The sequence below is a fragment of the Syngnathus scovelli genome, chromosome 17 (assembly GCF_024217435.2).
Source record: "Syngnathus scovelli strain Florida chromosome 17, RoL_Ssco_1.2, whole genome shotgun sequence".
Classification (NCBI taxonomy): Eukaryota; Metazoa; Chordata; class Actinopteri; order Syngnathiformes; family Syngnathidae; genus Syngnathus; species Syngnathus scovelli.
Window position 1 is genome coordinate 3,168,710 of NC_090863.1, and position 27,200 is coordinate 3,195,909.

At 45.7% G+C, this 27,200-nt stretch overlaps 3 protein-coding genes across 5 annotated transcripts; all 3 read right to left on the reverse strand.

The window, feature by feature from the left end:
* Nucleotides 1-187: 187 nt before the first annotated feature.
* On the reverse strand, nt 188-11,332 carry vangl2 (VANGL planar cell polarity protein 2). 3 transcript variants are annotated; one of them, XM_049748507.1, is made up of 8 exons: nt 11,224-11,332; nt 4,431-4,812; nt 4,220-4,337; nt 3,369-3,976; nt 3,011-3,144; nt 2,662-2,797; nt 2,165-2,414; nt 188-1,970 (listed from the first exon to the last, which is right to left on the reverse strand). In XM_049748507.1, the coding sequence occupies exons 2-8, from the start codon at nt 4,499-4,501 to the stop codon at nt 1,710-1,712; spliced, it is 1,578 nt and encodes a 525-aa protein (XP_049604464.1). In that variant the 5' UTR covers nt 4,502-4,812; nt 11,224-11,332; the 3' UTR covers nt 188-1,709. The 3 variants fall into 3 exon arrangements, with proteins under 3 accessions (XP_049604464.1, XP_049604463.1, XP_049604462.1); XM_049748506.1 differs by having other exon boundaries at nt 2,662-2,815; XM_049748505.1 differs by having other exon boundaries at nt 2,662-2,821.
* A 548-nt stretch (nt 11,333-11,880) lies between these two features.
* ncstn (nicastrin) lies at nt 11,881-17,443 on the reverse strand. The gene is made up of 17 exons (XM_049746303.1): nt 17,313-17,443; nt 16,334-16,435; nt 16,136-16,259; nt 15,870-15,991; nt 15,470-15,615; nt 15,258-15,402; nt 15,067-15,179; nt 14,535-14,687; nt 14,347-14,451; nt 14,136-14,213; nt 13,894-14,063; nt 13,665-13,767; nt 13,484-13,582; nt 13,301-13,388; nt 13,015-13,178; nt 12,723-12,944; nt 11,881-12,601 (listed from the first exon to the last, which is right to left on the reverse strand). The coding sequence occupies exons 1-17, from the start codon at nt 17,368-17,370 to the stop codon at nt 12,479-12,481; spliced, it is 2,115 nt and encodes a 704-aa protein (XP_049602260.1). The 5' UTR covers nt 17,371-17,443; the 3' UTR covers nt 11,881-12,478.
* Nucleotides 17,444-17,854: 411 nt separating this feature from the next.
* copa (COPI coat complex subunit alpha) lies at nt 17,855-27,008 on the reverse strand. Its single transcript, XM_049746302.2, has 29 exons — nt 26,799-27,008; nt 26,337-26,450; nt 26,025-26,098; nt 25,824-25,904; nt 25,531-25,607; nt 25,339-25,448; nt 23,892-24,001; nt 23,449-23,548; nt 23,150-23,368; nt 22,883-23,033; nt 22,753-22,819; nt 22,315-22,390; nt 22,157-22,239; nt 21,836-22,061; nt 21,615-21,753; nt 21,264-21,426; nt 21,012-21,158; nt 20,744-20,933; nt 20,569-20,664; nt 20,299-20,387; nt 20,090-20,213; nt 19,935-20,024; nt 19,649-19,752; nt 19,404-19,550; nt 18,998-19,321; nt 18,762-18,872; nt 18,520-18,681; nt 18,194-18,388; nt 17,855-18,112 (listed from the first exon to the last, which is right to left on the reverse strand). The coding sequence occupies exons 1-29, from the start codon at nt 26,836-26,838 to the stop codon at nt 18,053-18,055; spliced, it is 3,669 nt and encodes a 1,222-aa protein (XP_049602259.1). The 5' UTR covers nt 26,839-27,008; the 3' UTR covers nt 17,855-18,052.
* Between the last annotated feature and the right edge of the window lie 192 nt (nt 27,009-27,200).

The following is a 27,200-nucleotide window of genomic DNA, read 5'->3' on the forward strand; positions in this document are numbered from 1 at the left end:
ACACATCTATTCCAATCAATATACTAAATTTATTAGGACAAACACCACCAGTACTGCAATACTGTGGCATTATTATTGTAAATACAAATAGTTTACACTGTGTGTGAGTATAGCTGGATAGCTAGCTAAAAGGGCACGATTTTGGTAGCAGAACTTGTCACGCTCCCAGTGATGAGGCAGGGCAAACTTTTGTACGAAATAACAGGGTTTAATGCTGGAAAAGTACTAACAACACGCTATACAATGCTAACAAGAGTTAACAAAAACATAAAAAAGGAAAATACAAAGACCCCAAAAAAATCTACATTAGCATTCATTGTTTTTATACAGGCCACTCGTAGAAACATTCGGAAGAAAACTGCATCATAACTTAGGCACCTTACAATTTTATTTTTTTTTTTTTATAAAAATGTAACCTTTTGGAGCTGTAAAAAACTCTGGTGAGGAGTTCTTTCCGTTTGGATGTTTCTGTTAGAAATGTGCCGGACATCACTTGCACATCTGACCACTTAAGGCAGTTTATGGTTTACTGGTATGCAGTTTTACAAAAGCAAAAGTATCAAGATGGGGGATGAGACTGTATCATTAAGAAAAATCCACATTTGGAAAAAATAAATTAGCTTAATGCGAGCATATCAGTCAACATATAAGAACAGGAAATGCACCCACTAAATGTTATGTTGTCACCTGCTGTTAAAGCTACTTAAAAGAGGAATGTTGCTTGGTTTTACATATATATTTATGTTTTAAGTGTAAAGGTGTTGTTTCTGTGTGTTAAAGTGAAACATCAACACTAACCGCAAACATGAACAAAGACAGAGAATCTAGAAAAAAAATGTTATTTGCGCACATAAGTTGCTACATTCTGAAGTGAGTACCGAAGATCTGGGCCACACTGGGGGGGGGGGGGGGGGGGGGGAACCACGACAAGATTCAAACTGGATTCTCACCTCCAATAAAACAGTTGTATCAAAAAAAGAAGTTGGAATCTTTTGAAGGGATTCATATCAAGAATAAAATGGTATTTTTCCAAAAGTAATGCCAATTTTGAGAATAAAATCATATTAAAAAGCCAGACTTTTGCAAGAGTAAAGTCTAACTTCAAGAATTCTTATTTCTCAGGATAAAGGTTAGATTTTTAAAGACAGGTGCATTTTCAAGAATTAAGTCACATTTTTTTATCGCAAGTGGACTTTTTAAAAAGTTGCATATTTCTAGGTTTAAAGTACAAAATGCATTTTTTTTCCACGAATCAAGTCATTTTTTTCATGCAATTTTCAAGAACTGTAATATTTTTGTGTGACTATGTGAAAATGTGTGTTTATTCACTTCATTTATTTAGTCCAGACAGATGCAACATTATTTCAAGTATTATTGGTCTAATAATTGCCATAAAAAAAACTAATGGGCCTGCATTTTTTTGCTTTGCATTTTCTTGTTTTTTGGAATTTGCTATTCTCATCCTGAAAACACAACAAAATACTTATGCTATTTGGGGCTAATGATTTGTTTGATCAGTGTGGCCCTAGATCGTGCTTTGTATGAAAAGGAAGGGGTTTTCCAGCTGAGCGGACGCAACATCATAGTCATCGAAGTGTAATGCAGTTCAGTGGTTACAACAAAAAAAGGGCGCCTTTGTAAAAAAAAAATGTTTTTTTCCAACAATGTGCTGCAATAACAACACCAGTCAAAGGCATTTTTGGCGTCCTTCACACGGACGTCTCGGACTGAAGCCTCATGACAAACTTGTGGCTTTTGGGGTCCACAAACTCCTCGCCAAGGCGCAGGAAGGGCAGCGGCGTGACGGTGACCACCAGGGAGAAGTCCAGGCGGCGCACGGAGAAGACCAGGCCTTGGCGCAAGGCCGCTGTTACGGGCTCCTCGCTCACCAGTGTCCACTGGCGCCCCCTGCCGTTATGCTGTTGGTACTGCATGGTGGGCCCCGGGCTCAGGTAACGCTCCAGGAAGGCCTACACAAGTTTTGAAATATATATATGAATACTGGATTTGGATCAAAAGTGATTTGTTTGGTTATTTGTAGATGATTTTCATGTTAATGAGATGAATTGGACATGCACTGAGGAGGGTATACAGGGAGAAGGAAGAGGCACTTTATGGAGGATATGCAGGTGGTCGGTAATAATCAATTGGGTAGTTTTTGGACCTTGGGCGTCATGTTGTGCGTGATGCAGAACTGTAGATGTGTGAGGATGCTCTCCATGCTGTGGAAAGCCTGCTGCCGCGTGGTCCTCAGGTACTTCTGCATGGCCCGCGCCATGGGGGCGAAGATGGCCTGCGCCGCCTCGCGGGGGTCCATCACCTCGCGTGGGTGTTTGGGGGACGAGGTCAACGCTGCCTCCTCTTCATGGAGGCGCTTGATGTGCGTGAACGCCTCTTCTACTGCCACCACCAGCCTGCAATGTTAGACGGGTGTTTCTGTTGTAATAAAGCTGCAATGGCATCTGAAATTTCAACATTATAGATTAGAAATTTGTAAGAAGAGTGGGAAACAGTTGGAGGAGAGAGAGACTCCCCCTGGTGTGTAGTGGGAATATAACACCAAACACTTTAAAGCACACGTTGTTCATTACAGGCTAAGACAATGCCCCCATTTGGGCATTTAAGCTCACTACATACAAGATGAAACTTGTCTCTCTCTACCTGGCCTTGCGCTTGCGGATCCTGCGGTCCATCTCTGCCTCCTCGTAGTAGAACTCGTTGTGGGAGTTGTCTCGCCTCCTCGCGGCGGCAGCGATCATGGCGCGCGACTGGCCCGTGGAATTATTGCCAGGGTTTTCTGGGCAGGAAAGGTTTCCTATACCTCAATGTTTTTGTGTAATTACATATTAAATATATTTTTGAGACACAACACAAACAGTTAAATCTACACAAGGGTTTTTTAACAGTGGGATTTGAGTTACTGGGAGATTTTTCAAGATAATGTAAAGGATTGTAAAAAAAACTAATATAGAATTAATCTCTGCGTTAAAAGAGGCAGTGCAGTGTTTACCGTCCAGTGAGTAGACTTTGAAGCCTGTCATCTTCTTGGACAGAATGGATTTTGGCAGGTTGACCAGGGCGGGATTGTAGACAGGGAAGTCGTTGTAGTAGTGGTCCAAAACCCACACGGCAGCCCGCTGGATACTGAAACACGGTAACAACTTTGGGCAATTGTTGTGTATGTTGGTCACGTTGCTATGGGCTGCCTGCCCGTGCTAGTGACTGCTGCCATGCGTTACATACTAGAGAGTGTTTGTGGGTCATTTTACAGACAGACATCGATGCAGAGCTGTGTTTTGAACATTGCTGCAGCAGTACAAATATTGGCTGAATAAGAATCAGAATAATTACAGGTTGTCGACACTAACCTGAGGTGGCCCACATTGTAGAAGCGACTGGCCCCGTCGGTGCTGCGCACCACTTTGAGACAGAATGCGGGCTGCAGATGGCGCACCTCCAGCAGCACCAGCGCCAGGTACTGGATGAACAGCAGCGCATCTACCAGCGAGGCGGCGTACTCCACGATGCCCCGGTAGTCTCGCTCGCGGGGCTCCAGCACGCGCACGCCGTAAAAGAGCCAGTAGGATGCCACGAAGAGGAAGACCAGCACCATGAGCAGGCAGCGGAAGACAAAGAAGCGCGGCAGGGTGGCGCGCGGCGGGCGCAGGAACAGCGCCCACGAGGAGATGAGCAGCACCAGCAGCTTGAACGCCAGCGAGACGTAGAGGCCCTCGCAGGGCGTGCCGCATGGCTCCAGGGTGTCGCGCCACAGCGCATGCGGCAGCACCAGGAAGGCCAGCGGCGTCACCAGCGCAAAGAAGCTCAGGCAGCCGCCCAGCGCCGGGCCCAGGAAGCGCTTACACTCCAGGGGTGTCGACTCCTCCAGGTCCTTGGTGACTCGGGTCAGGTCCTCGTTGGAGATGCTGTGCTCCGACGTCCCCGTGACAACGGTGGTGGTCTCGCCCCAGTTGTCATCCTAGCAGACAAGAAGAAAGGCCAGTTGAAACAAGAGCGCTGGGAGTTTGAGAGCTGCTTTTCACTTTTGGGGGGAAAATTGGTTTGGGAGACAATTCAGTTACAATTACATTCAATTCAGATGAGATTTTTCTGGTTATCGTGTAAATTAAGTAAGAAAACCAAAATGGCGACCTTTCCATTTTTTCCCAAAGTTGCATTTCCAGTACGATACATGAAAAGCAGAGATGTTTTTTTCACTGACCCGGTCGTCCCCGCGAGTGGACTCAGCATCGAGCAGCGGTTCTCCGGGCGTCTGGATTGTCACCGACTTGTCTCCGCGGCTGCTGCCATCTCTGCTTTTGGAGCGATGCCTCCGATCCCTGCCAGACACCAAGCGGGACACTTGATGACATTGTGGCAGGAAGCTGCGCGGGGAATCACTCTTGTCAGCGGCGGACCGCCGACTCCCCTACCTGTGCTTGCGGGAGCTCCGGGAGTGGGACGACTTGTACGAGTACCCGGAGTACTGGGATTCGTTGTCCATGTCTCGGGCGGGCGGCGAGCGGGCTTTGTGAGCCCCGCTTCCTCCTCCTCCTCCGCCCGTGCCGCACGGCTTGCCGACGCCGCCCAGCTGGATCTTGCGCTCGGAGATAGACTTGGTGGAGAGGCCCAACGGCAGCTTGAGCAGGTCAACCTTGCTCCTGAGTGAATCTATCTTGGAGGCCGAAGAGGGGACCGTGGGAGAAGGCAATGGGTGGGTGGGCGAGGGGAGCGGGGGGAAGAGGAGGAGAGGGGCGGGAGAGGATGGCGGGTAGGAGAGTCAAGGCAGGGAGAGAGAGCAGAGGCTTCCGTGATCTGAAAGACAAACCAATGACTATCAAATGATGCTACAATGACTGCTATTTTGAAATCATCAGAATGACTAGAAATCATCCGCAGAGCGACGGACCGATTGGGCGAGGCTGAAATCGGGACAGAAAACTTGAGGACGGAGAACGATGCCTGCACGTGGAAATTTGGAGCTATGACGTTTACGAAAAAAAACCCTTCATAATTCAAAACTGTTACTAAATACTATATATTACTGTATGACATATTATATTATTGTAGTAAAAATTGAATCTCTAATGTTTTTTTTGACCACTGTTATTAATGTGCGACCTGTTGATATTGAAAGCCCATCTGCCAAATGCTTCTAGATGACGCAGATGAGTGAAGTAGTGCCATCTCATGGCACACGGCATAAGGAAATGTAAAATGGTCGCCAGGTTGACATGAAAAAGGGAAACGGCGTCTCTCATCACCCCCGCGTGGGAATCAAAGTGAGCGCTGTGGCACATTAACCCACTAAAACCTTTTTTGGCCATGTGCACTTGGCAAAACGCTACTGGCGGCGGCGGCAGTTAGTCATCTCACAACGCCGGCGCTAGCACCGACACAAAGGCGGTCATATTGGATTACGCCGTTTTCACACAAAAAAACTCGTTTGGCCTCTCCCCTTTCCTCCTCGCATTCCCTCTGTGGCGTCGCCCGTCCCCGTGGAAACCTGGCCTGGTCGCTGCCATGGCGATGAAAGGAGGAGGGGCAGGGGGGTCGTAGGTTGACAGTTGCCGCGGTGACATGACCTCAAAGTGCCCTCTGCTACGGCGCCCCCCCCCTCACCACCACCACACACACAAAACAGACCAAAATAGAAGGGCGGCCATGATGGATGCCAGGCTGTCATACGCCGGTTAGTGGATAAAAGGTGGGCGTGGCTCAGAGGGTGCTCTGCCTTGGCCTTCTGGGAGGAATCAAGCGTTGCCATTAAACTCCAATGGCGTCTGGATCTTACATTAGCCAATTAAAATCAACTTTCTGTCCAGCCAAAGACCAAAACACGATGACTCATGGCATGTGCGCATTACAATGACACACCGCCACATCTTTGTTTGTTTTTTGCCTGGCCAACATTTAATTCTTTGCATTCCACCAAAATAGCGTATGTTGTTTTAAAGTACAAGACTAAACAAAGTGCCAATTTTTGAACTGCACTACGAAATACAATTTGTTGGTCTTTTTGGGAGGCGAGAATGGATTAACACCACTTGCATAACTTTCAAGTTTATTTTTTGCAATATGACTATTTTGAATTCTAAGTGATATTGTGAATGTTGTTTTAACAAAGTAAATTTTCTCATTACAGAATGTCGTCATTAAATTATTCTTAATATTATAAAAAGAAGCTAACTAAAACAAAGGAGGATGAAGTGCATTTTCAAGGTTCACTCGTGATTTCACTCTTCGACTTGCCATTCTCTCAATTCTGTGTTTACCGACAACAACGAGGAGGCTGAATTCAATTTGGAGCGCATCAGGTGATGTTTGTGCATTTGAACAATGGATCATTTGCTACACAAAAGCTAACTGACGCAACAATTTAAAATGAATTTCCACACGAGTGCTCCACTAGCCTGTCCTGTTTGAAATCCAGGCGTAATTCAGCAATGACCTTTCAAAACCATTCCCATACTTTTGCAATCATGACGTCACGTTGCCATTACGCCTCATAATGAGACGCATGTGGTCGTCGGCATATGAGAGTCAGCCCCGAGCGAGCGAGCGAGCGGTACACTAGATTGGAACATGAAGAGAGGACAGGAACAAACAGAACATTTCTACCATCTTTTAACATACAATGATAGAAGAGCCCGACTTTGCTATAAAGAAAACATTTTGCCAGCTGCCAGACAGGAGGGGGTCTTTGAAGAAGCTACACTTGCGGGTAACAATTGAAGTTGGCATCTCACAATCCCAGCATAGTATATATTGCAGCATAAATAGAAAAACGCCAAACGTGTTTCCACTGCTGTACTCTAATTTACCTGTATTTTGTCCTACTAAGGTGATCTGAAACATATACAAGCACATTTTGGGCCGCAAACAGGTTAAGGTAGAAATGTACTCTTGTGACACTCCGTATTGTGCAAGGCTGTCAGTGAGAACGTGGCCAAACACTTGATCCAAACAGGTGTGGTCCAGTGGTAACGAAGATCGGGTTGCCTATTCATCCATCCCCTGGCCCTATACATGCAAGCGCATCAAATAATCTTCAATGAATGTTTAGTTTCAAGCTAAATGTTCCGGCGCAAACGGATCATCAAAACATACTCAGGACAATGAAACTCTAGCCCACCGCCAAAACCTCCCACGAGTCTTCTGACAAGCTGCTGATAATGTACCGTATGAATTATTACAAAGGACGTAACGGCGAAGCCCATAAAAGTGCTTTCTGGGGCCGACATTTCAGAAAAAGCTCTCGAGTTGATTTATGCGCTCAACCGCATGGTTTACTGTAAAATCATGAATGGAGCGGAAGTCGTGTACTTTCCAAGAACAGAGTTATTTGTCCATCTAGTCTGTCGTGAAAAAACAATTACAATCACCACAAAGCAACGACCTACCGGCTGTCCATTTTCAATGGCAATCTGATAAGGAAGTTAGTAATAGACCGCCACACAATATTTTCGTATTTACAAAAACATTCCCAAAGTGACTTTACCATCCTCTGTGCACGACCCCAAAAAAATTAAAATAGAATGCTAATTGTGGCAATTACCCTTTGTCCCTCGTCATAACATGTCCGCAGAGGAATCAAACATTTTAAGATGGCCGGCAGCTGCCCGCCATGGCCAAACATTTTAGGAACACCACCGCCATGCTCCATCCAGTGGCCATTTGAGGCCTACGAGACCAACTGTGTAAATACACACACACGCGTGCGCGCGCGCGCGCACGCACGCACGCACGCGCACACGCACGCACGCACACACACACACGCGCGCGCGCGCGCGCGCGCGCACGCACGCACGCACGCACGCACGCGCGCGCGCACACACACACACACACACACACACACACACACACACACACACACACACACACACACACACACACACACACACACACACACACACACACACACACACACACACACACACACACACACACACACACACACACACACACAGTAGACCACCACCACCCATGGTTTCCTAGCATGACATCAGTTAAGCAACTGCTACGGGCACCCTTTCCTGCACACAAGGCTAGCAAAGTGGAGCAGGTGTGTCATGTCCACTACATTCGGTACGCCGTCATGTATTACACTTAGATTTCCTTTATTTGTCATTCTAATATACAGAGGACACAATGTCGTGACATGACTGAAGCACAAGTAACTTTCTGTAGTACCGCCAGGCGTTCGCCAACAGATTTTGCGCTTTTCGTTGAACATGCTTAAAATTTGACAAGTACAGGCAAACCTCTGGCGAACATTTGCAACCTTGAACCGAGAATGCAGGTTTTTCTGCCTTCAAAAACAAGCATACTGGCATAGGGACCAGATCTTAATTCAAACCGTTAGAGTTTAAAGGCCCAGAGACACCGGTATATGTATAAATCGGTTTTAGTTAGCTTATGGGCTTACAAATATAAATTGACGATCGAAACAACGAAAAGGAAGCTGTTGCTCTGAAAAATATAATTAAAATTTGCCGCGCAGACGAGTTTGACTGCACCGAGCTGCCAGCTGGAAGTGACGTCTCATGACGTCTCAAGTTGTACGCGTTTAGCTTCAGTGAATGTAAACAAAAAGAGAAGAGGGGCCAGCGCGGAGACGTCGGGCCAGGTTTGCGGCCAACCCAGCTCGCTTAGCCGTGCCTTCCATTATCCTGCCGTACATTCGTTCGCGGGACGACAAGATGGGTTGGGTTCGCCTGATAGGATCCACGAACCGGACAGTGCGTGCCTGCTGTGTGCTCGTGTTCACAGTGGCCTGGTTGACTGTCATCTTTCCGGACTCTGCTGTGCATCGGGAGCGGCTAGCGTGCTATCACTCTTATTGTTCATCTTCTTGTTTTATTTTTCTTGTGTTGTTTACTTGTATGTGCGTTGTGAACTCTGTCTTGTCACCCTGGGATAGTGAGAAACGTAATTTCGATCTCTTTGTGTGTCTTGACATGCGGAGGAATTGACAATAAAGGAGACTTTGACTTTGAAAAGTATGTCGAAGCGTGACGGGAGGGGCACAATTCAGAAAACGTGCTCAGCTCGTCGAAAAAATGCGATTTAAGCAATAAAATTAAAAATGCGCCTAAAACCTAAACCAAACGCTGCAGATGTTCGTTTCTCCATGCGCAGTGGTCAACTCGGCATTCTAAAGCCCCCTGAGAACTTTTTACTATGCCAACGTAACCACAGTGACGGGAGAGGCACAATTCAGAAAACGTGCTCAGCTCGTCGAGAAAATGCGATTTAAGCAATAAAATTAAAAATGCTTATAAAACCTAAACCAAACGTTGCAGGTGGTCATTTCTTCATGTGCCGAGATCAACTCGGCACTCTAAAGCCCCAAGAGCACTTTTTACTATGCCAACCTAACCGGAGTGACGGGAGGGGCACAATTCAGAAAATGTGCTCAGCTCAGCCCAAGTGAACTGCTAAATTCATCATATTCTGCGTCAAAAGAGGTTTCTGAATCGGATAAAATGATGCTAATATTGCCGCAAGAAACGGAGCTGTCGCTATCATCTGCCATGTGGTTTGGGTTTGTTGACACCCAGATGTACAACTTGTGACGTCACAGTAATGGCGCCGCCAGTGTGGCTTCGTGCGGGACCCGATCGATAAACTGGCATTTCATTTTAGCTTTATTCTTAGTAATCGGTGTACATTTTTAATTTCCAATGCGGCAAATGTGTTCACTTTATAGATTCTATCAAATTCCGTTATAATTGAAAAAAAAAAGGGATGTCTCTAGGCCTTTAAAATGTGACTCAGTTTCTAAGAAACCATAACTGCATCCAGTAGCTTACTAAACTGACAGCTGTAAAATTGGAATGACATATATATGCATCATATATACTTCGGAATGTGTTCCAGTGACGACAAACGTTCCTCATTAAGTAAGTGTCATGTATTTGCCATTAAAATATTTCAAATGAAGGTGGGGGAGACTAGGCAAACCCGACTGTTATGTTAACCCTCAGTACCAATTACCGCTGCTCAAATGTAAAACAAGTCAGTAAATATCGACAATACACAAGCTCGCATACCACTGGCGTTTTATTACCTCCATCCAGGGGGCTTTCATTGACATGGTTTTGTTTGCTTGGGTGCAACGGCCTGCTTTTAAAACATCAAGCAGGAAAACTTCAAATTTACATTTAGTGGTAATTGAATTCATGACAAATTAATTTAAAAAAAAAAACACATATGGCCTAGATATGCTAACATGTCAAACACCTTGAACATGTAAATACTTCAAAACGTGTATAAAACTTACTACATTATAAAGCAAAAAAGTAAAAATTAGGAAAGAACAATTTCTTATACATTAACATAAGAGAAAATATAAAACATTAGGTACAAAATAAATAAAACATATCTTAAAACCTAAGCAAAACGTCCAAAAGACTGTTAAAAGAAGGTAAAAGCTATGTATGAACGTTTAACCCTTTAGGCTGGTATCTTACAGAGTAGCAAAACATTTCCTTTCAAATACTGGATGAAAATTCAATATACTTGCCTCCGGGCCGTTCTAACAAAAATGTAGTTCAAACACTCTTTATAGCGCGTATAAAAGTCAGAAAATGTGCAATACTGTATCTTGGAATTTGGGAGTCGTGCCCCATCACTGGAGGCACTTTAGAGCTGTTCGCCAAATACACTCATGTTGCTAGGCCAACATTTCAGCGTTTCGGATCGTTTTCGAGGTATTTGGCCCAGCAAAACGGGATAAGAACGTGGAAAAAAAGAATAAAAGTATTGTAGATATCCTGTGATGATAGTACAGTGGGCCGCACACCCCGAAATGTTTGCTCCCCTCCCCGCTAAATGAATGACTTCCACGGCCAAAGTGTCCTCCAGCGTCGGCACAATTTTGGCTTCATCGCCCACTGTCTTAGTCGCTTCATTCCCCGTTAAAAAGTGGAAGCTTACGTGGCCCTTGGCGGGGGAGTACAACAAGCAACCTCCTAATCTTGCTTGGCTGCGGTTTGAACAAGTGGGGGAGAAAAAAAAAGAAAAGGAGAGGAGGCGACCATCGCGTCCTCTCCACCATTGTTTGTTGAGCCCATCCACGACGAAGCTAACCTGCCCCCTTTTCCACTTCTCTCCTCTAATTAAAGCTTTTTCGTCAATCCCACAACAGCGCTGCTCATACAGCACTCGCGCAACACGGCCACTTGCATTTGAAGATATTTGAAATGTAAAACGAGTACTTACTTAGGGCAGAGTGTCCATGCAGTTATTTGTCTCACTTTCCACTTTCTTTCCGCTCGGCCGTGAAAGCCCCCCCACTCCCCTTGCCCCGCCCATCGCTGCTTGCCCACTGGGAGGTTAGACGGAAAAGGCGGGGCTTAGCTCCGCGTTTAAACATAAACTCACATCAATATTTTAAACTCGCATCCACTTGTACAATGAGTATTGATATTTTTTTTGTCGGAATTACCAATAAATTCAGTCTAAAACACCATTTAGTATAGTTGCAAACCAAATATACGTTTACGTACACTGAGTCTAGTAGTAGATCTAATCTGCGCATGCGCAGTAATTAAATTATTACATTTACTATAAAATGTTTAATTAAAATATTTATAGATAAAAATCTGTCATTATTCGTATACATCTAATTAAAAAAACTAAAGCAATTTTTATAATAACCTATATGCAAGCAACCAGAGGTTAGAATGAATAGAACACTGACTATATTACTGTTGTCTACTACTGTTACATTAGTTATATAGAACAATACGGTACACTAAGTTGTATAGAACATCATATATGCTCTGTTTGAGGTGTAAATTAATACGCTCCAAGAGAGTAAAAAAATACTCCATTACGTTTTGTTCGAGTACTTTATGCATTAAAGAAACTACAAAATGTAAAAGCAGTATTTATTTTCTCATCACAGCAGGTCAAAGATTCCTGCCGCTGACGTTAACGATTGTGAAATTATGAATGTACAACCAAAGAACCAGTCCAACCCAAAACAAAATAAGCAGTGCAAAACTCATCATTCTAGAATACACGTAGGTGCCAACTTTATATCTACAATGCCACATTTTTGTTCATTGTGACTCAAAAGAAAAGTGGTTTCTTAACATTGGTAATAATTACACTTATTTACAACAAAGATTACAGTAATGCACATGACAATCGCTTGCAAGCACACACGCGCACACATCATTGCTCGTGTATGCACAATCAACAATGGAACACACTTCATCGCTCTTACAAACCAAAATAAAAGCACGGACGTTAATTTAAAAGAAATATGAACATCATTTCTGAGGCCTTCTGCTGGTACCTGCCCAGACGCTTTTTGGGATCCCCTGCCGCCATTTTGAGGTCTAAAACAACCTTCAAAAAAGGGCATTTAGCTGCTTGTCTGTTTTGGACCCAAGCAGCATGGTGCGCGCCTGCAGGCAGGTAAACGTAGTAGTAGCAGTAGTACTAGTTGTAATTGTGGTACTTGAGGTCAGTAAGTGGCATTAGTGGGCTCCCTCTGTGAGCTGAATAGGATGTCCGCCTTGGAGCTGAGCACATAGGTGAGCAGGAGGGAGGTGATCAGCACACCCACGCCCACACCCAGAGTCACCATCTAGTCAGTGGAAACAGGAGTTGGTTTGCCATGCAGAAAGAAAAATGTTGCAAACATCAAATATGATAGTGGTATCAGGCACCAAACAAAATATCTACGTCAATGTAAGACGTGTTTCTACCTCCAGCTCGGGACTGGCCACCAGGAAAACACGACCCTTGATTGTCTTCCAGCGGGACTCTGTCCAGGTGGAGTACTCCGTGGAGGTGTACTCCACCTGTGCGTTGGGGTCCAAGGCGGGCGACAGCGCCGTGGAGAGGTGCACCGTAGAGCGGACACAGTAGCCGTCCCTCTTGGTGGCGTTGGGCAACATTGCGCCTTGAACCCACGTGTACGTGTACATCTGATGAGAAGAGCCATGCTCGGTCATTTCTTTTTGAGGTGAGCGGCCCGTCGCTATGATGACCACTCACATGTTTGCTCTCTGTATCGTGCTCTTCCATCCGCTGGCTTTGGCAGTTCTGCTGCGTGATGTTGACCACGCTGCCAGTCAGGTTGGCCAGCAGGTGCTTCACCAGGTACGTGGGCTCACTGGCTTGCAGCAACACCCCCACGTAGAAGTTTGTGGCTGTGTCCTCTGCAGAAGGCAACGCAAACACAGTTTCATCACACCCCACATCCTCCAATTGATTATTTCCTCCAATTGTGAGTTCAACAACAGAGAGAAAAGTCCCACGCAGGAAGGTTGACACCACTCACTCAGGTGGCCTGCTACGTCAGCGGGAACTATCTGCTGCAGCCAGCTGTTATTTGACTGGATGAGGAATGAGTAAAGCATTTGAGACACCTAAGGAAAAGGAAAAGATGGATGTTGCCAAAATAGAACGCTTACAAACTTATTTGCAGTAGAACCCAAATATAAGTGAAGGAAACACTCATTACTATCTGGGCATCAGCGTTGATTCTGCTCAGTTGTGACTGATCTCCTCCCGCCTGCTTGAACAAAGCGCGGGCGACCACGGTGGCCACCTCGGCCAGAGCCTGAAAAATGCACCCAATTTTAACTCCAACCATATGGTGAGTGACAAATGGAGATTTTCTGAGGGAGTTGAGGCAGACAGACCTTGGCCGTGTCTGTGACAAATTGCAGCTGCTCCTCTTGGGTCATGTTCTGGGGGTATGACACGCGTAGGTATTCGGCGTTATCGTACATGCTCTCATAGAACCTGTGCAGGAGACATACAGTACAGTTTACGGAGAGTACCATTAGTGCAAATAAGTTTCAAATTGAGAACACAATACATCTCATGACTTCTTTCAATTCACCCAAGGTTCCCCCAGACACTTTTCACCTGTTGCTGAAAGACAACTCGTGGTCCACTATGACCACGCCGGGGATGGGCCGCAGTCGCAAGAATCGCTGGAAGGACGAGGGTGGCAGCGGCTGCGACACGTTGGGCTCGCTCGCCGAGACGTTTAAGGCCGTCACGGCCGACTGGATGTTCTCCACCAGCGTCTTCACCTGCAACGCAAAATGATCAGTCAGTCCGTGTTACGGGATGTGTCGAGCCTGCTGTAATGAAGATTGACAAACCTCCTCGTCTACGCTGGTGTTCCTGCGTGAGACGGGATCAGAGTGGACCCATAGTTGGGATTCGGCACGCAGGCCCACCTAAATGCAGCACGTTCAAATTACCACGGGTGGGAAATTTAATTCATATCACTACAGTGTCTTGGGTAACACAACACGTCACCATAGAATAACCAGAAATGACGTCGGGGCCAATGTGTGCGTTCCAACGCACCTGTCCGACCTCCAGCACAGAGTGAACGTTATCCAAGTCCACCGCAAATTCCTTGTTCACCATGTCGTACACCATCCTGGAACTGCCGATGTAATCAAAGGTTTCCTGCGGGCGGGTCAATAGAGATTGGTTGTTGATTTTAAGTAAAAAAATAATTCAAACAAGAAGGTAAGTAATAACGGACGGACCCCCTGGAAGAAGGCGTAGAGGATGGTGCGGTTGGGCGGCACCTCTTGGGTGATGTTGCGCAAAGCGTGCGCAGCCGCCAGCAAGGTGATGAAGCCCGAGGTGGCGCTCTGTGCTCCGGGAGTAACGTCGAAGAAGAACGATCGGCTGTCCAGCTGGGTGAAATTGTTAATGCCATCAGTTTTTCTATTTAATTTTCAAAACAGTGGCGATTATGTATGTTTTTTTTTTTTTTAAATCAACATTTTTTTAATAAAATAATAATAAAAGACGGATATGTTTTTGTTGAACAAGGATGTTCACAACAAAGTTAGGCCTTCTTCATGCTTCAGTTAAAACACTGATTTGGTCATAAATGCTTTTTATTCTGTGTCTATAACTATTTTATTTGAATCCAAATCTAACAATAAAAAGTTTTCCTCGTCATAAACACTTTTTTTTATATGCATTGAATATTTTCACCCCAAGAAAACAATCAATCTCTCGTTGTATTTCTTGTTTTTATATCCAAATGAACGAGTTTAAGTAACTCACCCGAGCGGCTGCGATAACAATGCTCTCTGACATTTTGTGTCCTTTGGCCGTATTGTTGAGCGGTTTGGTGGTGGCCCAAACGTTGAAGTCGCCCAGTGGGTCACAAACTTTCTCTGCATGGAGACAAAGCATTACGGGACAGTTCATCTGCGCTAAACGATAAACAAAAATTGGAACTGGGGCCAAATGACCTGGTGTGATGCTGAAGTTGATGTCATTCCTTCTCATGCAGGTGGCGGTGTTGGTGACGGCCGACATGTGTGAGAAGAGCTGCATGGCACACAGCGGGTACTTGGGGGCGGTGCCGTTCACCACGCGGTTATGATCGAGGTAGCACTGCCAGGGATGAAATCAACAAAGGTCAAACTGGGTCTTGGCTCAACTGACCGGTGCGCCGCACTACCTGTCGGATGAGGCGCGTCTCATTGTCATCCTTCATGGAGAAGATGGGGAAGTCAAACTCCTCATAGGACAGGCCATTGCCCAGGGCATTCCACATCATGGTGCTACAGTGAGCCAAAGCCGGGTCGTAGCTTTCCGAATACACGCCTGGCAACAACAACATTTGTTACATACTGTGGGTTTAAAGAGTTTTCATTGTGTTTCAAACAAATAGGGATTTAGACAAGGACAACAGAAAAACAAACCAAATTTGGAGATGTGTGCTTTTCATTGAACGGTATTTTCTTTCAATGAATACGTTGCCTTCTATTTCGGATACAACATTACAAACATTGGAAATACTTGTTTTCTTTGGACAGCATTCAAAAGGGTAAAAATTAGTCATAAAAAAAAAAAGGCACCCGTGTTTTCATTGGGACACGTGTTGTGCGGAGAGAAGCCCTCTGTTGGGTTTGTGTTTGGCGCCACAACAGCGACGCCCGCCACCCTATTGGAGCCATTGTTTAGCCTCATCATGATGGATCTGATCAGCATAGAGAAAACATGACAGGGGACACATCGGGGGCAAATTAGCTTGTTCATCGTATTTGTTACAAATCATCAAGTGTGAAGTTAAACAACCCTGTAAATATCTACTCGGTCCTACATGGATCGGAGTTGGAAGTACCTGGTGAAGAGACGGTGTTCCAGGATAACCATATAAGGAGGATTGAGACCTGTCTGCAGCACAAAGTCCAAGTTTTCCTCTGACTCCAAGACATGGAGCACCCCGACATCCCCGGACAATGAGGCTGGTGGAGGACGAGTTCATGTATTAACACACCAGCGGAATAGGCTTGTCAAATCAAATGGCCGCTTGACTTACACTGGCAACCAATCTGATGCGTGGCGTTGAGGAGCCGCACACACGGCACGGTGTAGTTAAGGTGCACATAAATCTTCTTCTCTACTGCAGTACAGCCAACACCTATAAGAAGAAGAATGATGATGATGATAGAACTTTATTCATCCCAGAACACTCTAATTGGAGCACAATACCTTACTAGTACAGTGATTAAACGCCCACATCTTGAAGGGGAAAAGTAACAGAAACCTGACATGAATTGTGAAAATCAGAAATTGCCTACAGAAGCCGCAATATCAGATGATGCCAAATCTTAAATCTTAAACAGCCATTGTTTTTCGAGTTTAATGTGCAGGAAATGAATTTTTATTTCAGCAATTTTTGTTCTTCGTTTTCCCTCCTTTTGTACGTTTATTATTACTACAAAATTGAAAGCATTGTATACTTTTATGGAGATGCGAGTATGTTTTAAAGTCCCTAGCGAAAAAAGTTTAATTACCACTGTCCTCGCCCTACTTCAAGGCAAGACAAAAAACGTTGGGATTATTTTTACGACGAATTGATCAGGGAGTGCGAAACTATTAGACTTCACAAATATTGTGTGTTTAAGGCCAAATTGCGATCAATCACATGGGATATCATTTGAGGCTGCGATTGAGCAAGTGGAAATCACGAGTACCGTAGTCACGCTCAAACTCTGCCGCCCTTTGTAGGATTACTCCAGATTTTTCACAAATACACTTTTAATGTTGTGTTACTTAAAATTCACGAGACGTTGACTAGGGGACTAACGACCATTGGATTGCTAACCTACAAATAAACCTGAATTTTAGACACAAGCTAATTTTAATGAGAAGTCGGCTCGGTACTAGCCTAGCATAAAGCTAGCCAACTCACAAAAGAAGTCGGAAGAAGCTAACCGTTTTGTCTCAGAAACACACTAGCAGCGCACAAAAACACTCCTGTACGCCAAATTAAAGATGTCCCGCTGCAAACTTACCAATAAAACAGATACAAAGCAGAAAAATAACAGTCCATTTGCTCGACAGTAAAGCCATCTTCCTGGTTTAACAGATGACCAACACAACAGGAAATTGCGACAGGACGTCGTCCGGGTTCTTTCCGGTTTACCCCAAAAACACTTTCGTTCTGCACCGCAAAAAACACCACCCTTTTTATTATATTTTTAGTACAGATAAAATAGAAATATATTTCATTTAAAAAAATTAAGAAAATGTAAAAAAAAAATACAACGGTTTTTATAAAGTGCATTTACTGTAGTATTTGTAATTAATATATCAGTGAAAAGAACTCCTCTCTTCTCCATTCTATTCTGGAGCAAAACGTGCTTTTCTTCTACTCTGAAAACACTTTTTGTTTGCATTGGTTGGGTTATATAATTCTTGATCTTTCAGCTTTCGACGAAAGCAGGTTAGATTTTAAGACACATGGGAATTGCTTTAAATTGCAGGGGGGAAAACTGAGCAAGGTTTTGAGTGTCATTGGTCACTTTTATTCTCCATGTTATTCATAAACACAACATTGTTTCGTTTGTGGCATGTGTTTTATTTCCTTCTTCCGCATTTTTACATAGTGGATTTTTTCTTAAATTGAACCTAAGAAAGCCTAAAAGCAAAACAGTTTTCTTGCAGGATAGATGGAATGATTACATTGCGATGTTAGCATGCATTGTAGAATATTCATGTTTATATATTTTATTCGATGACATTTCCTTCCATCTTAACGGAACTGGAGTGGACTCACGCGCAGACCAATCACATCTTTGCCGATCTCAGTCACCTGAAAAGTAAAAGTTCAGATTAGTGTGATGCTCAGGGCTATCCAATTGTGCTGTCTGCTTATACGTATATTTCACCTTACCTGAGTAACCCTGCACACCTGGCCCTTGTACGAGGGGCAGTAGCAGGCCCCCGACAACGGGCACTTTTCCACGGGACGTCCGCGGTACAGCGGGACATAGGAGGCGGCGCACAGGTCGAAAGGATTGTGCGGGTCGTAGTTCAGCTGGTGGGCATCTGTAAGGTTCTTTTCGCATGCTGCCATTATCTTGCGAGTCTAAGTTGGTCAAGAAAATGTTAACAGGTCATTAAGGGAAACTGAAGAATGTCATTTTTTAGAAAACTACGTGTTGAAAGGTTGATGCCAAATCAAAGGTGGAATGACTCAATGGAAATTTGACAGCTGACCTGCTGTGCCACATCAGGCTTGGGACCGAGTTCGAGGAGGCGGCGCGCAAAGCCGGTGGCCGTCTTGAAGTTGCGCAGCTTGAAGAAGAGGTTGAGAGCAGTGCGCAACACCAGCACCATGTGGACGGGCTGAAGATTGCAGTGGGTGAAGTAGGCAGCCATCTGTAGCGGACAATAAACGTGTTACCAGGAAAACAAAACAAAACAAACAGAAACAGACAAAATGATGATTCAAGCCTGACCTCACAGAGTCTCTTCTGCTGCTCCAGTGTGTCTTTGGGCAGCTTCTTTCGCTCTGTCTCCATGGTCAGACCCACAATGTACTCCTTGCAAATGGTGATCAACTGCTGAGCCTATAACATTGGTAAAAATGACAAATCAACACACAATACGTGCATGTTCAGTGTTTTCCAGTCGATGCGAAAGTTTATTGTAGAAACTATACGTACATCCATACACGGCCCGATTGCTAGCTCACCTCGGCAATCTCCTGCTTGTTATCGACAACCAGCAGCGGCACCGACAGCAGGATGGCTCGGAAGCGCTCCACGGCCTCCTCGAAGCGGCCGGAGGTGGTCATCTGGTAGCACTGCTGCAGTCGGGCGATGAGGTCAGCCAGGCGGAGGCCCACGGCCGGCAGCCCCTGCTTAGCCCCGCAGTCCTTCCAGTTCCTCTGGGGATTGCCCCGCAGGCAGGGAAGAGAGGGCAGAGCCAGGTAACAAGTGTGGCCCCTGGACAGAGTCTGCATGAAGAGCGACTTGTACGGGCCGAAGTTGACGACTCCGACTTGGTCGTGGAGCAACTGTGGAGGGAAGCGGCAATGTTTGCAATCACATTTCCCTAGTACACAAACGGTTACATTTCCCTGGCAAATGGCAACTTACTCTCATGGCCGTCTCGAAGGAGCCTGCGAGAATGTGGTCCACTGGCAGCTGCGAGTTGTTGCACCACATCTGTGTGGGACTCGTTCCCTTGGTGGGCGGCACAAAGAAGCCATCCTCCGTTGATCCGCCTGCGCCGGCAGGCAAGTCCTAATGACGTAGCACAGAATATACTTAGCAAGATTTCTTTTAAATTTCACATGCACCAGGCGTGGGAAGAGAATGGCACACATGGTGAATTTTCCTACCAGCTCTGGTGGAAGGTCCAGGTCCTCTTCCACTTCCCAGCCTCCTCCATCCTCTTTGGCACCGCCCTCTTCGCCAAAGCCATCCTGGGCATCCATGAACCCATCTGAGGGAACACATTTTAATTGGACACGTCAACTGGCGTAGGAGCGACTTTATACTATAGGGTTCCAACGGGCAAGTTAAAGTGAAGACATTTTAAGTTCATTGCATGCAAAGGTTCGATTTCTGACAATGTAAAAATATTGGTACCAGTGGAGAATCTTAGTTGCATTTTGCAACGCTTACCCTCATCAAGCTGAAGCTCAGCATCGTCTCCCCAGCCCTCTGCTCCGGAGGCATCCATGTCCAGGTCGGCAGCCATCTGACCCGCTTTCCCTTCAAAAACATACCAACGTCAAGTGGCTGAATAACTTGCACCACATTTTGTGTTCCCCCTTTACCCTTTGCTGTGATGGCTCCCTCAAAGAAGCCCTTGGAGACAGTGAGCAGGGGCCAGTTGGTGTCCAGAGGATTGATGGGTGGCGGTGGCTGCAGAAGCTGGGCATTGGGATCCACCTCAGGTAACTACAAGTGACAGAGAAAAAAAAAAAAAATCTTACTTCAAATGGCGGTACGATGGTGTTGTGTTAACTGGAAGTTAAACTCTTACAGTCTCCTTCTCTAGATCAAACGTCTCTTTGAGGGCCTCAGCTTCTTCATCCAGTCCGTGCGTGGCAGCAGTCAGGTAAGCCAGAGACTCTACCAAAAAAAAAAAAAAAAAAAAAACATGACACGAATTCAACATGGCGAATATATCATTTGAGATGTGTTTCCACAGGAGCTTGGCACTTCATCAGCACCAAAAGAAGCAGGGAAGGATTTGTTTTTTTTTTTTGTTTCCTGGTTATGAAGTCAAAATATGTGTCACTGCTTAACTCACTCTGGCCACAATTCTTCAAGATGCGGACTCTCTCGCTGACATCTCCCAAGTAGAGTGCTGCCTGGTAGTGGCCGCTCATGTCCTTCCTAATCTCAGCTACCAAAAAAGAACACACTCATTTTAGCGGCTGTTGAAGATCATCATAGCAACAGAGAAGCTCTCGGCAATCCCTCACCGATTTTCATCATCTTGCGTAGCTTGGCCAGGTTGCCGGTGATGAGGTAGAGGAAGGTGAGCTTGTCAAAGTTCTTGGTCCTCTGGTAGCACATCTCTACTACCTGGTGGTGGCCCTGTAGCAGCGCCGACTCCCCCAGACGCTCCCAGCAGCTGCGCTCATCCAGCGCCTTGGCCGCCTCCAGTGCCACCTTCAGCGAGAACAAAGTGAGACCATCAACTTGCTGCTTTTAGCAAAGCGGGTGGCAAACTGCAACTACGATCCTTACTTCGATATTGCCGCACTCCAGAGCGAGGCTGAAGCGAGTTTTCTCGTCTTTGACAAAGTGCAGTGCCACCTCGGGGTAGCCCTTCTTCTGCAGGTAAGCAATGATGGACTGACCCACCAACTTGGCATTACGGACCATGTGAAGAACCTGAAAGGGTCCACAACATGCAGTATCACTTAATAACACTGCCACGACAGTGGCTTTGTCCTGACAGTGCTTCCGTCAAGTCCCAATATCTCTCATGAGCCGCACCTCGTCGTATTTGCGATTGACGAGGGCCAATTTGAAGCGGTACTCGGTGGGGTCGATGGTGAGGACACGCGGTCGGCACTCCCTGTCCAGGCAGTACACGCTGTTGCCTCGCACGCGGGTCACGTAGATGGGCAGGTCTAGGGTCCTGATGATGCCGTGATCACTAGATGGAGAGATGCATGTCAAAGTGTGGTACTGATGAAAAATCAAGGAAAGTCAGTGGATTAAATGTGGTGGAGCTTTACACAAATACATAATGGAGCAGCTGGTTATTTTGAGTTAATATGCGATGAAGCGCAATATAATCGCTCGGGACCAATGTGCATCACTTGAATGTGGATGTGCGCATACCCTGAGGTGAGGGCGTATTTGATGTGGTTGGAGGTGGTGTAAATGAAGACGCCGCTCTCGTCCCAGGCACCGCTCTTCACTCTGATGTTCTCGTGAATGTTGCAGAGGCTCTCCAGCTTGCGGTTGCAGATCATAATGGCTGAAAAGCGAGCAGGCGGGTAAAACCGTTAAGCCTCTCGTCATCCCCGCACAATGTTTGACGACGGGTAGGCTTCTTTTACCGTGCTTGGCCAGCAGCGCCACGTGGCTGGTGTCGGCGCTCCACACCACATACTTGACCTTGGCGATCTTGACGGTGGCCAACGAGCGCTTCTGCTGCACATCAAACAGCGTCACGCCATCGGCGTCGCGCAGCAGCAGCGATCCGGTGCCAGCGTAGAAGATCTCTTCGCAGCTCGGCACTTGGACTTTCTTCACAATCTCGTTCTTCAGATTTTTGATCAGCAGCTGCGTAAGACAAAATGTGGATGGGAAGATTAGGCAGGAGATGTGAGTGAGCCACAATATTTCGATACTGAAATGAATGGTGATTTTGGACTTACAGAGTGCATGCGGTCCAGGACAGCAAATCTGTTTCTTGCCACCCACACAGCTGTTAGGCCAGAGGACCTCTTTCCTTCAGGGGCTGAGAAGGACAAAACTATCGTGAATTACACTGTTATCATGTTAGACAAGCGACTCCACTGGACAGTTTCTTTACCATCTGGGTTCTGAGAGTCGCTTTCTTTGGGAATAGAATACAGGTCGTATGTGCTGTTTTCCAAGTTGGTGGCTCTCTGAAAGATGACAACGAGAGACAGTCAGCATACTGCCTCCTTTCACCAAACTGAGGCAGAAATTAATAATCAGAGTTGGTGCCACAACTATTGCCACAGCTGTCTTTTTATATAGTTGTCTGACAGCCTTACAACAACAATTGCGAGTCTCAGTTGGGTTCTACCACAGCAAACTAGTTTAGGCTCAATTGCTGCACCGTTCAACACGACACAGAGCCAGCTATCACTGTCCGCAAAACCAGGGTAGCAGTGTCAAGTTGACACTTCTCTCGTCATCCAAGGTTTTCTGAGATTAGCTACGTCTACCTATTTATTTATTTTTTTAAAGGAATCTTGCCAAAGCAACCAGCGATAATACTCACGGTGCAAAGGAGCACAGCGTTCTCAGCAGGGTTGTAGGACATGCTGAACACCGGAAACTTTGAGCCACTGCGACAAGAAAACATCGTCACTCAACTGAAGCTAGAAGCCGGGCCACTTGTCATCAGCTACCTGCGCAGCTGCATGACGGCAGTGTCCTTGCTGCTGTTGAAGTCCAGCTGGCGCAGGAACCGCTCCTTGACGTAGTACAGCATGTTGTTGTGGACGGCGTATGCCGGGCGCTCGCGCTCCAGTTTGAACACAATCATGCCGCTGTCGTGGCCTGGAGGAAAATGACCAACGTAAACATACGTGGCCCAAATGTTGGCAAGGCGAATGTTCCTATGCAGTATTACATTTGGGCACGGCGATATACAAGGGCAACACAATACTACACACCCGCGGCAAAGAGGTTGAGGTTGGGGTGCGCGCCCAAAACCCAGAAGCGGTCGTGGTCCCGGCGGAAAGTCTGCACGCCTGTCCTCTTGGACATGTCCCACACCCGGATGCTCTTGTCCTCAGAGTTGGACAGAATAAGTTCCTGACGGGGGTGGAATACGGCGCAGGAGACATTGTTGTAGTGGCCGCGGCACGTGTCAAGCTCCCATGCCTTGGACTCTGAAAGAGGAAGCTGAGCCGTTACGTTATCCAGCAATAGTTTGATGTAACTTTGTAGACCGTACAAAGAAAATCCAGACCATTCATCCTCCAGATCTTGACCTGCCTGTCGTCCGCTCCCGACACAATGAGAGGCATGCTGGGATGGAAGGTGGCCCAATTAACGCCTCGGTCGTGACCCTGGGCAAGAGCGACAGCAATCAGCTCAAGTCAGAGTGGTGGTCAAACACTGCAGCATTTAAATCAGTTGACAGGTTTTACCGATGAATTACATATTTTATTCATGTGAGGATTGGAGCGGAGCTTAGATGTGACTACTTTTTGACCTCATAGTCAAAAACCTGAGCCCCCATAAAGACAGTAACACCGTGGCTGTGGAATTTATTTTCACTGTCAGTACTGTTGGTTTGGCACCATCTTGTTTTATGGTCAGCTTCAAAAACCCACCAGTTAAATCAAACCCGACTGAAATGTTTTCAAGAAAACTATGACACGTCTGTCTCTACGCGGCCCCTCCTTTCACCTCAAGCACATGCTTGACGACTGCATCTGAGGCGCCGAACAGGTCGACGCCGGAGATGCCGCGGACCTCCGTCTCCACGGCGCCGGGCGACAAGTTCTTCTTCCTCAAACCTGCAACCGACATTCAGAATCGCGGGTGCGACGGCAGGTCCCGGGGAGGCAAACAGATTGTTTGGGTTAAAAGAAAACAGTCAATAAAATGCAAAAAATCAAAAGGCAACCAGAAGCAGAGGCTAAGTTCAAATGACTGCTGGACCAGTGGACACACACTCAGGGTGGAAACAACACAAACATGTGCTCTCCTGCGCACAGCGTTGGATTGGGTTAGCGAGGGAAAACAAAATGATTGGGTTGGACGGCTGGCAAAGCGTGTGTTGATGATGCTTCCCGCCTGAACAAAACAATGCGGTGAGCGCCTGGTTCAGCAGTGAGAAGAGGTGAACAGAAGATGGGATGGAACTAGGAACCTGTATACAAGTGTGGATGTTTCCAGGGAGGGCAGTGGGTAGGTAAGAGGGCACATAGGGAGGGATGGATGGAGGAAGGGTGTGGGTGTTGGTGGTTGGCGCTGTAAAGACGTGCTCTGATGGGGCTTCGGATGTGAACATTGTAATGTTGTTTTACTTAAATTAGCGTGAAGCAGTTCACAATAATAAGAGAAAATAAACTTTATGTTAGCTCAGTGTAAATGTCATGCAGGACAAATGCTAAAAGACCTAAAATGTCAGTTTTGATGAATTGTTAGAAAAGTCCTGGATGCTGTGCATTTGCCATTGAGTAGTTGTATAGGCATCAAACAGTATTCTATCATGTGAGTACAAGTGGACAGTAGGGCAATGCCAATGCAAAAATATGGCTAAACAGAGGAATGACATGAGGGAGGGAGGGAGGGAGGGAGGGAGGGAGGGAGGGAGGGAGGGAGGAGGAGATTGTTTAGTTCCAAAAACACAAGCAGACAGCAAAGACATCAGGAAGCATGCAAAGGCACGCAAACACTTCCCGGCTCACAAGGTATGATTGCAATTCACATGAAGAGCAATACATCCTTAGAGGTACGAGGTGTTTGCGCATTCAGCCCGCAGAGTTTGTCCTATACACGTCGCAGAGAAAGAGGATGGCTTGGGGTGTGACTTTTACATCCCATTTCAGACTCTCTCTCATCTAATAGGAAGTGAACACGTCTATTGGATTGCTAGGTGTGTCTGTACTGCCTGACTCACTGGACCCTGGCACTAATTTTTTGAGTCATTCTGAATAGCTGAACGGCACATTTGAACAATGACTTTGCAGACGGTCTAAGTAAAATTTTCCCCAAAATATTTCAGTCCCCTCCAGTCAAATTGTACAGAAGAAAAAATCAAGCATGGCGTGTTCACTTCCTAGACCCACTCTACACGCCCCACCTTCACCCAGCCTGCTATCCTGCACTGTTCCCTAAAAGCCCTCACCGGAGATATCCCACACTCGCACAGTCTGATCCAGGCTGGCTGACACCACCAGGTCCTCTGAGGGGTGGAACTGGGCGCACATGACATAGTGGTTGTGGCCCGTCAGCACACTGTGGAAACGAAGAGCGGCAGTGAGAAATGACATGACATTTGAGCACTATTGATCCTTATCAGATTTATTATTTAGTTTACCAGACACAAGTCCTAGACTGCCAGTTCCAAATGCGAATGGTTTGGTCATCTGAGGCACTCAGAATCCAGGGGTACTCCTAGAAAAGGAGTAAATGAATGGCTATGTAGCCACAGTATTTTCCATGTTGCAGTGATAAACACTAGAGAGGTTGTTGGGGTGTTTCAGGCGACTTTCCAGCATTACCAACTATTTGTGCAACAGATAGATAGATCTTAAATACATACATTTTGTAGCCCTAAAGAAGTTTGGCAAAGGCTGTTGTTAGAACTCTGTCGATGGAGAATCCACTCACATGATGGAAGAATGTAGTCCTGATGTAGTCCAGGTGTCCGAGCAGGGTGAAGAGGCAGCGTCGCAGCTTGTAGTTCCACACCTTGTTAAATAAACAAAATATTTGAAAGACATGTAAAAAAAAAAAAAACGTGACCTCAATGGATTTGTACAGAGACAATATAGTTACTAACGAGAGATAAAACAAACACAGAAACATTACCTTGATTTTGTAATCATCTCCTCCAGACACAAACAGGGGCTGCTGTTTGTGAAAATCAATTCCTCGAACAGGACCTGTCGGACAACATATGCGAGTTATATCAAAATATAATGAAGTGCACAAAAGAATCTTGCCTTCAGGATAGTCTGAAATCTGAAAAGTGCTCTAATAGTTCTCATTTAGCCCCTATCCGTAATCCATACATTGGGCGTTGTCATCAGGGACAGTCAAAGATGATTGAGAGTTTTGAGAAAAATCTTATCCAGCCATCGACAGCAGTTATTGCCATTTCTTAATATGAACTATTCTTACCATCATGCTCATCAAACTTGTCAATGAGCGTGCACATGCGATAGTCCCACAGCTGGATGACACCGTTGTGCAAACTAGCAAGAACCCATGGCCTCTTGGGATGGAAACTAAGGCCTGAAACGCAACAATTAAAAAAAAAAAAAAAAAAAAAAAGGATCAGTCGTTAATAATATTCAATCAAGTAAAATAGGGAAGGAAAGGCAGACATCGTCTCGCTCTCAACAATTTAAACGTAGGGCAGCCATTAGCTTTTAGCTATTCCGACAGAAGATTTGGGTACTTAAAATTGCTTTTAAAAAAAAATATGCTGACTGATTAGAACACAAGGCCAAATAAAATATTCAGACAAAAACAAAAAACGTTTGACTGTTTACATTTAGAGACACCATACAATAACATTAATTCACCGGATAGCTTCCTTACATTAGCCTCTGAAAGTAGCGACAGCTGGATAACACTTACCTTTAACACGGGCCGACTTGGTTTCAAATTTGGTCAACATGGTCAAGGAGAACCAGCCTGTGCGGCTCTTTAACTAGATTTAGAATACACTATTTCTCTATCCAATCGCAAAAAGTACAGATGTAATATCGGATGAGTTAAGCTAGGCGGTTGTCGTCCGTTTGTAAGATGGATCTCTTCTTCCTGACACGTCTCCTCTTTTGTTTTCCGTGTTTGAGCAATAAAGTTTTGTCAAATTTACAGATGACGCAAAAAGGTCCACGACGCTCTGGACTTATCAATAGGACGCAAAATGTCACATTTCTGTCATCTTTAAAATTCATTTCCACACCTCCAATAGCAACCTTTTAAGCACAATAAAAATGTATATTCAATATATTTTTAAAACAGTGTATTACTATA

Excerpts from the sequence above, each read along its gene's own strand:
- copa (XM_049746302.2), bottom strand. The coding sequence starts at position 26,838 with ATGTTGACCAAATTTGAAACCAAGTCGGCCCGTGTTAAAG. Across the intron at positions 20,025-20,089 it reads GGGAGCCATCACAGCAAAGG|GGAAAGCGGGTCAGATGGCT; the intron begins GTAAAGGGGGAA and ends ATGTTTTTGAAG. Across the intron at positions 18,113-18,193 it reads AGGTGTGCAGGGTTACTCAG|GTGACTGAGATCGGCAAAGA; the intron begins GTAAGGTGAAAT and ends TTTACTTTTCAG.
- ncstn (XM_049746303.1), bottom strand. The coding sequence starts at position 17,370 with ATGGCTTTACTGTCGAGCAAATGGACTGTTATTTTTCTGCTTTGTATC. Across the intron at positions 15,616-15,869 it reads GTGTCCCAATGAAAACACGG|GCGTGTATTCGGAAAGCTAC; the intron begins GTGCCTTTTTTT and ends TGTTGTTGCCAG. Across the intron at positions 14,214-14,346 it reads CTGTGCTGGAGGTCGGACAG|GTGGGCCTGCGTGCCGAATC; the intron begins GTGCGTTGGAAC and ends TGCTGCATTTAG.
- vangl2 (XM_049748505.1), bottom strand. The coding sequence starts at position 4,501 with ATGGACAACGAATCCCAGTACTCCGGGTACTCGTACAAGTCGTCCCAC. Across the intron at positions 3,977-4,219 it reads CCACTCGCGGGGACGACCGG|GATGACAACTGGGGCGAGAC; the intron begins GTCAGTGAAAAA and ends CTTGTCTGCTAG. Across the intron at positions 2,822-3,010 it reads CAAAGTCTACTCACTGGACG|GTATAGGAAACCTTTCCTGC; the intron begins GTAAACACTGCA and ends AAAAACATTGAG.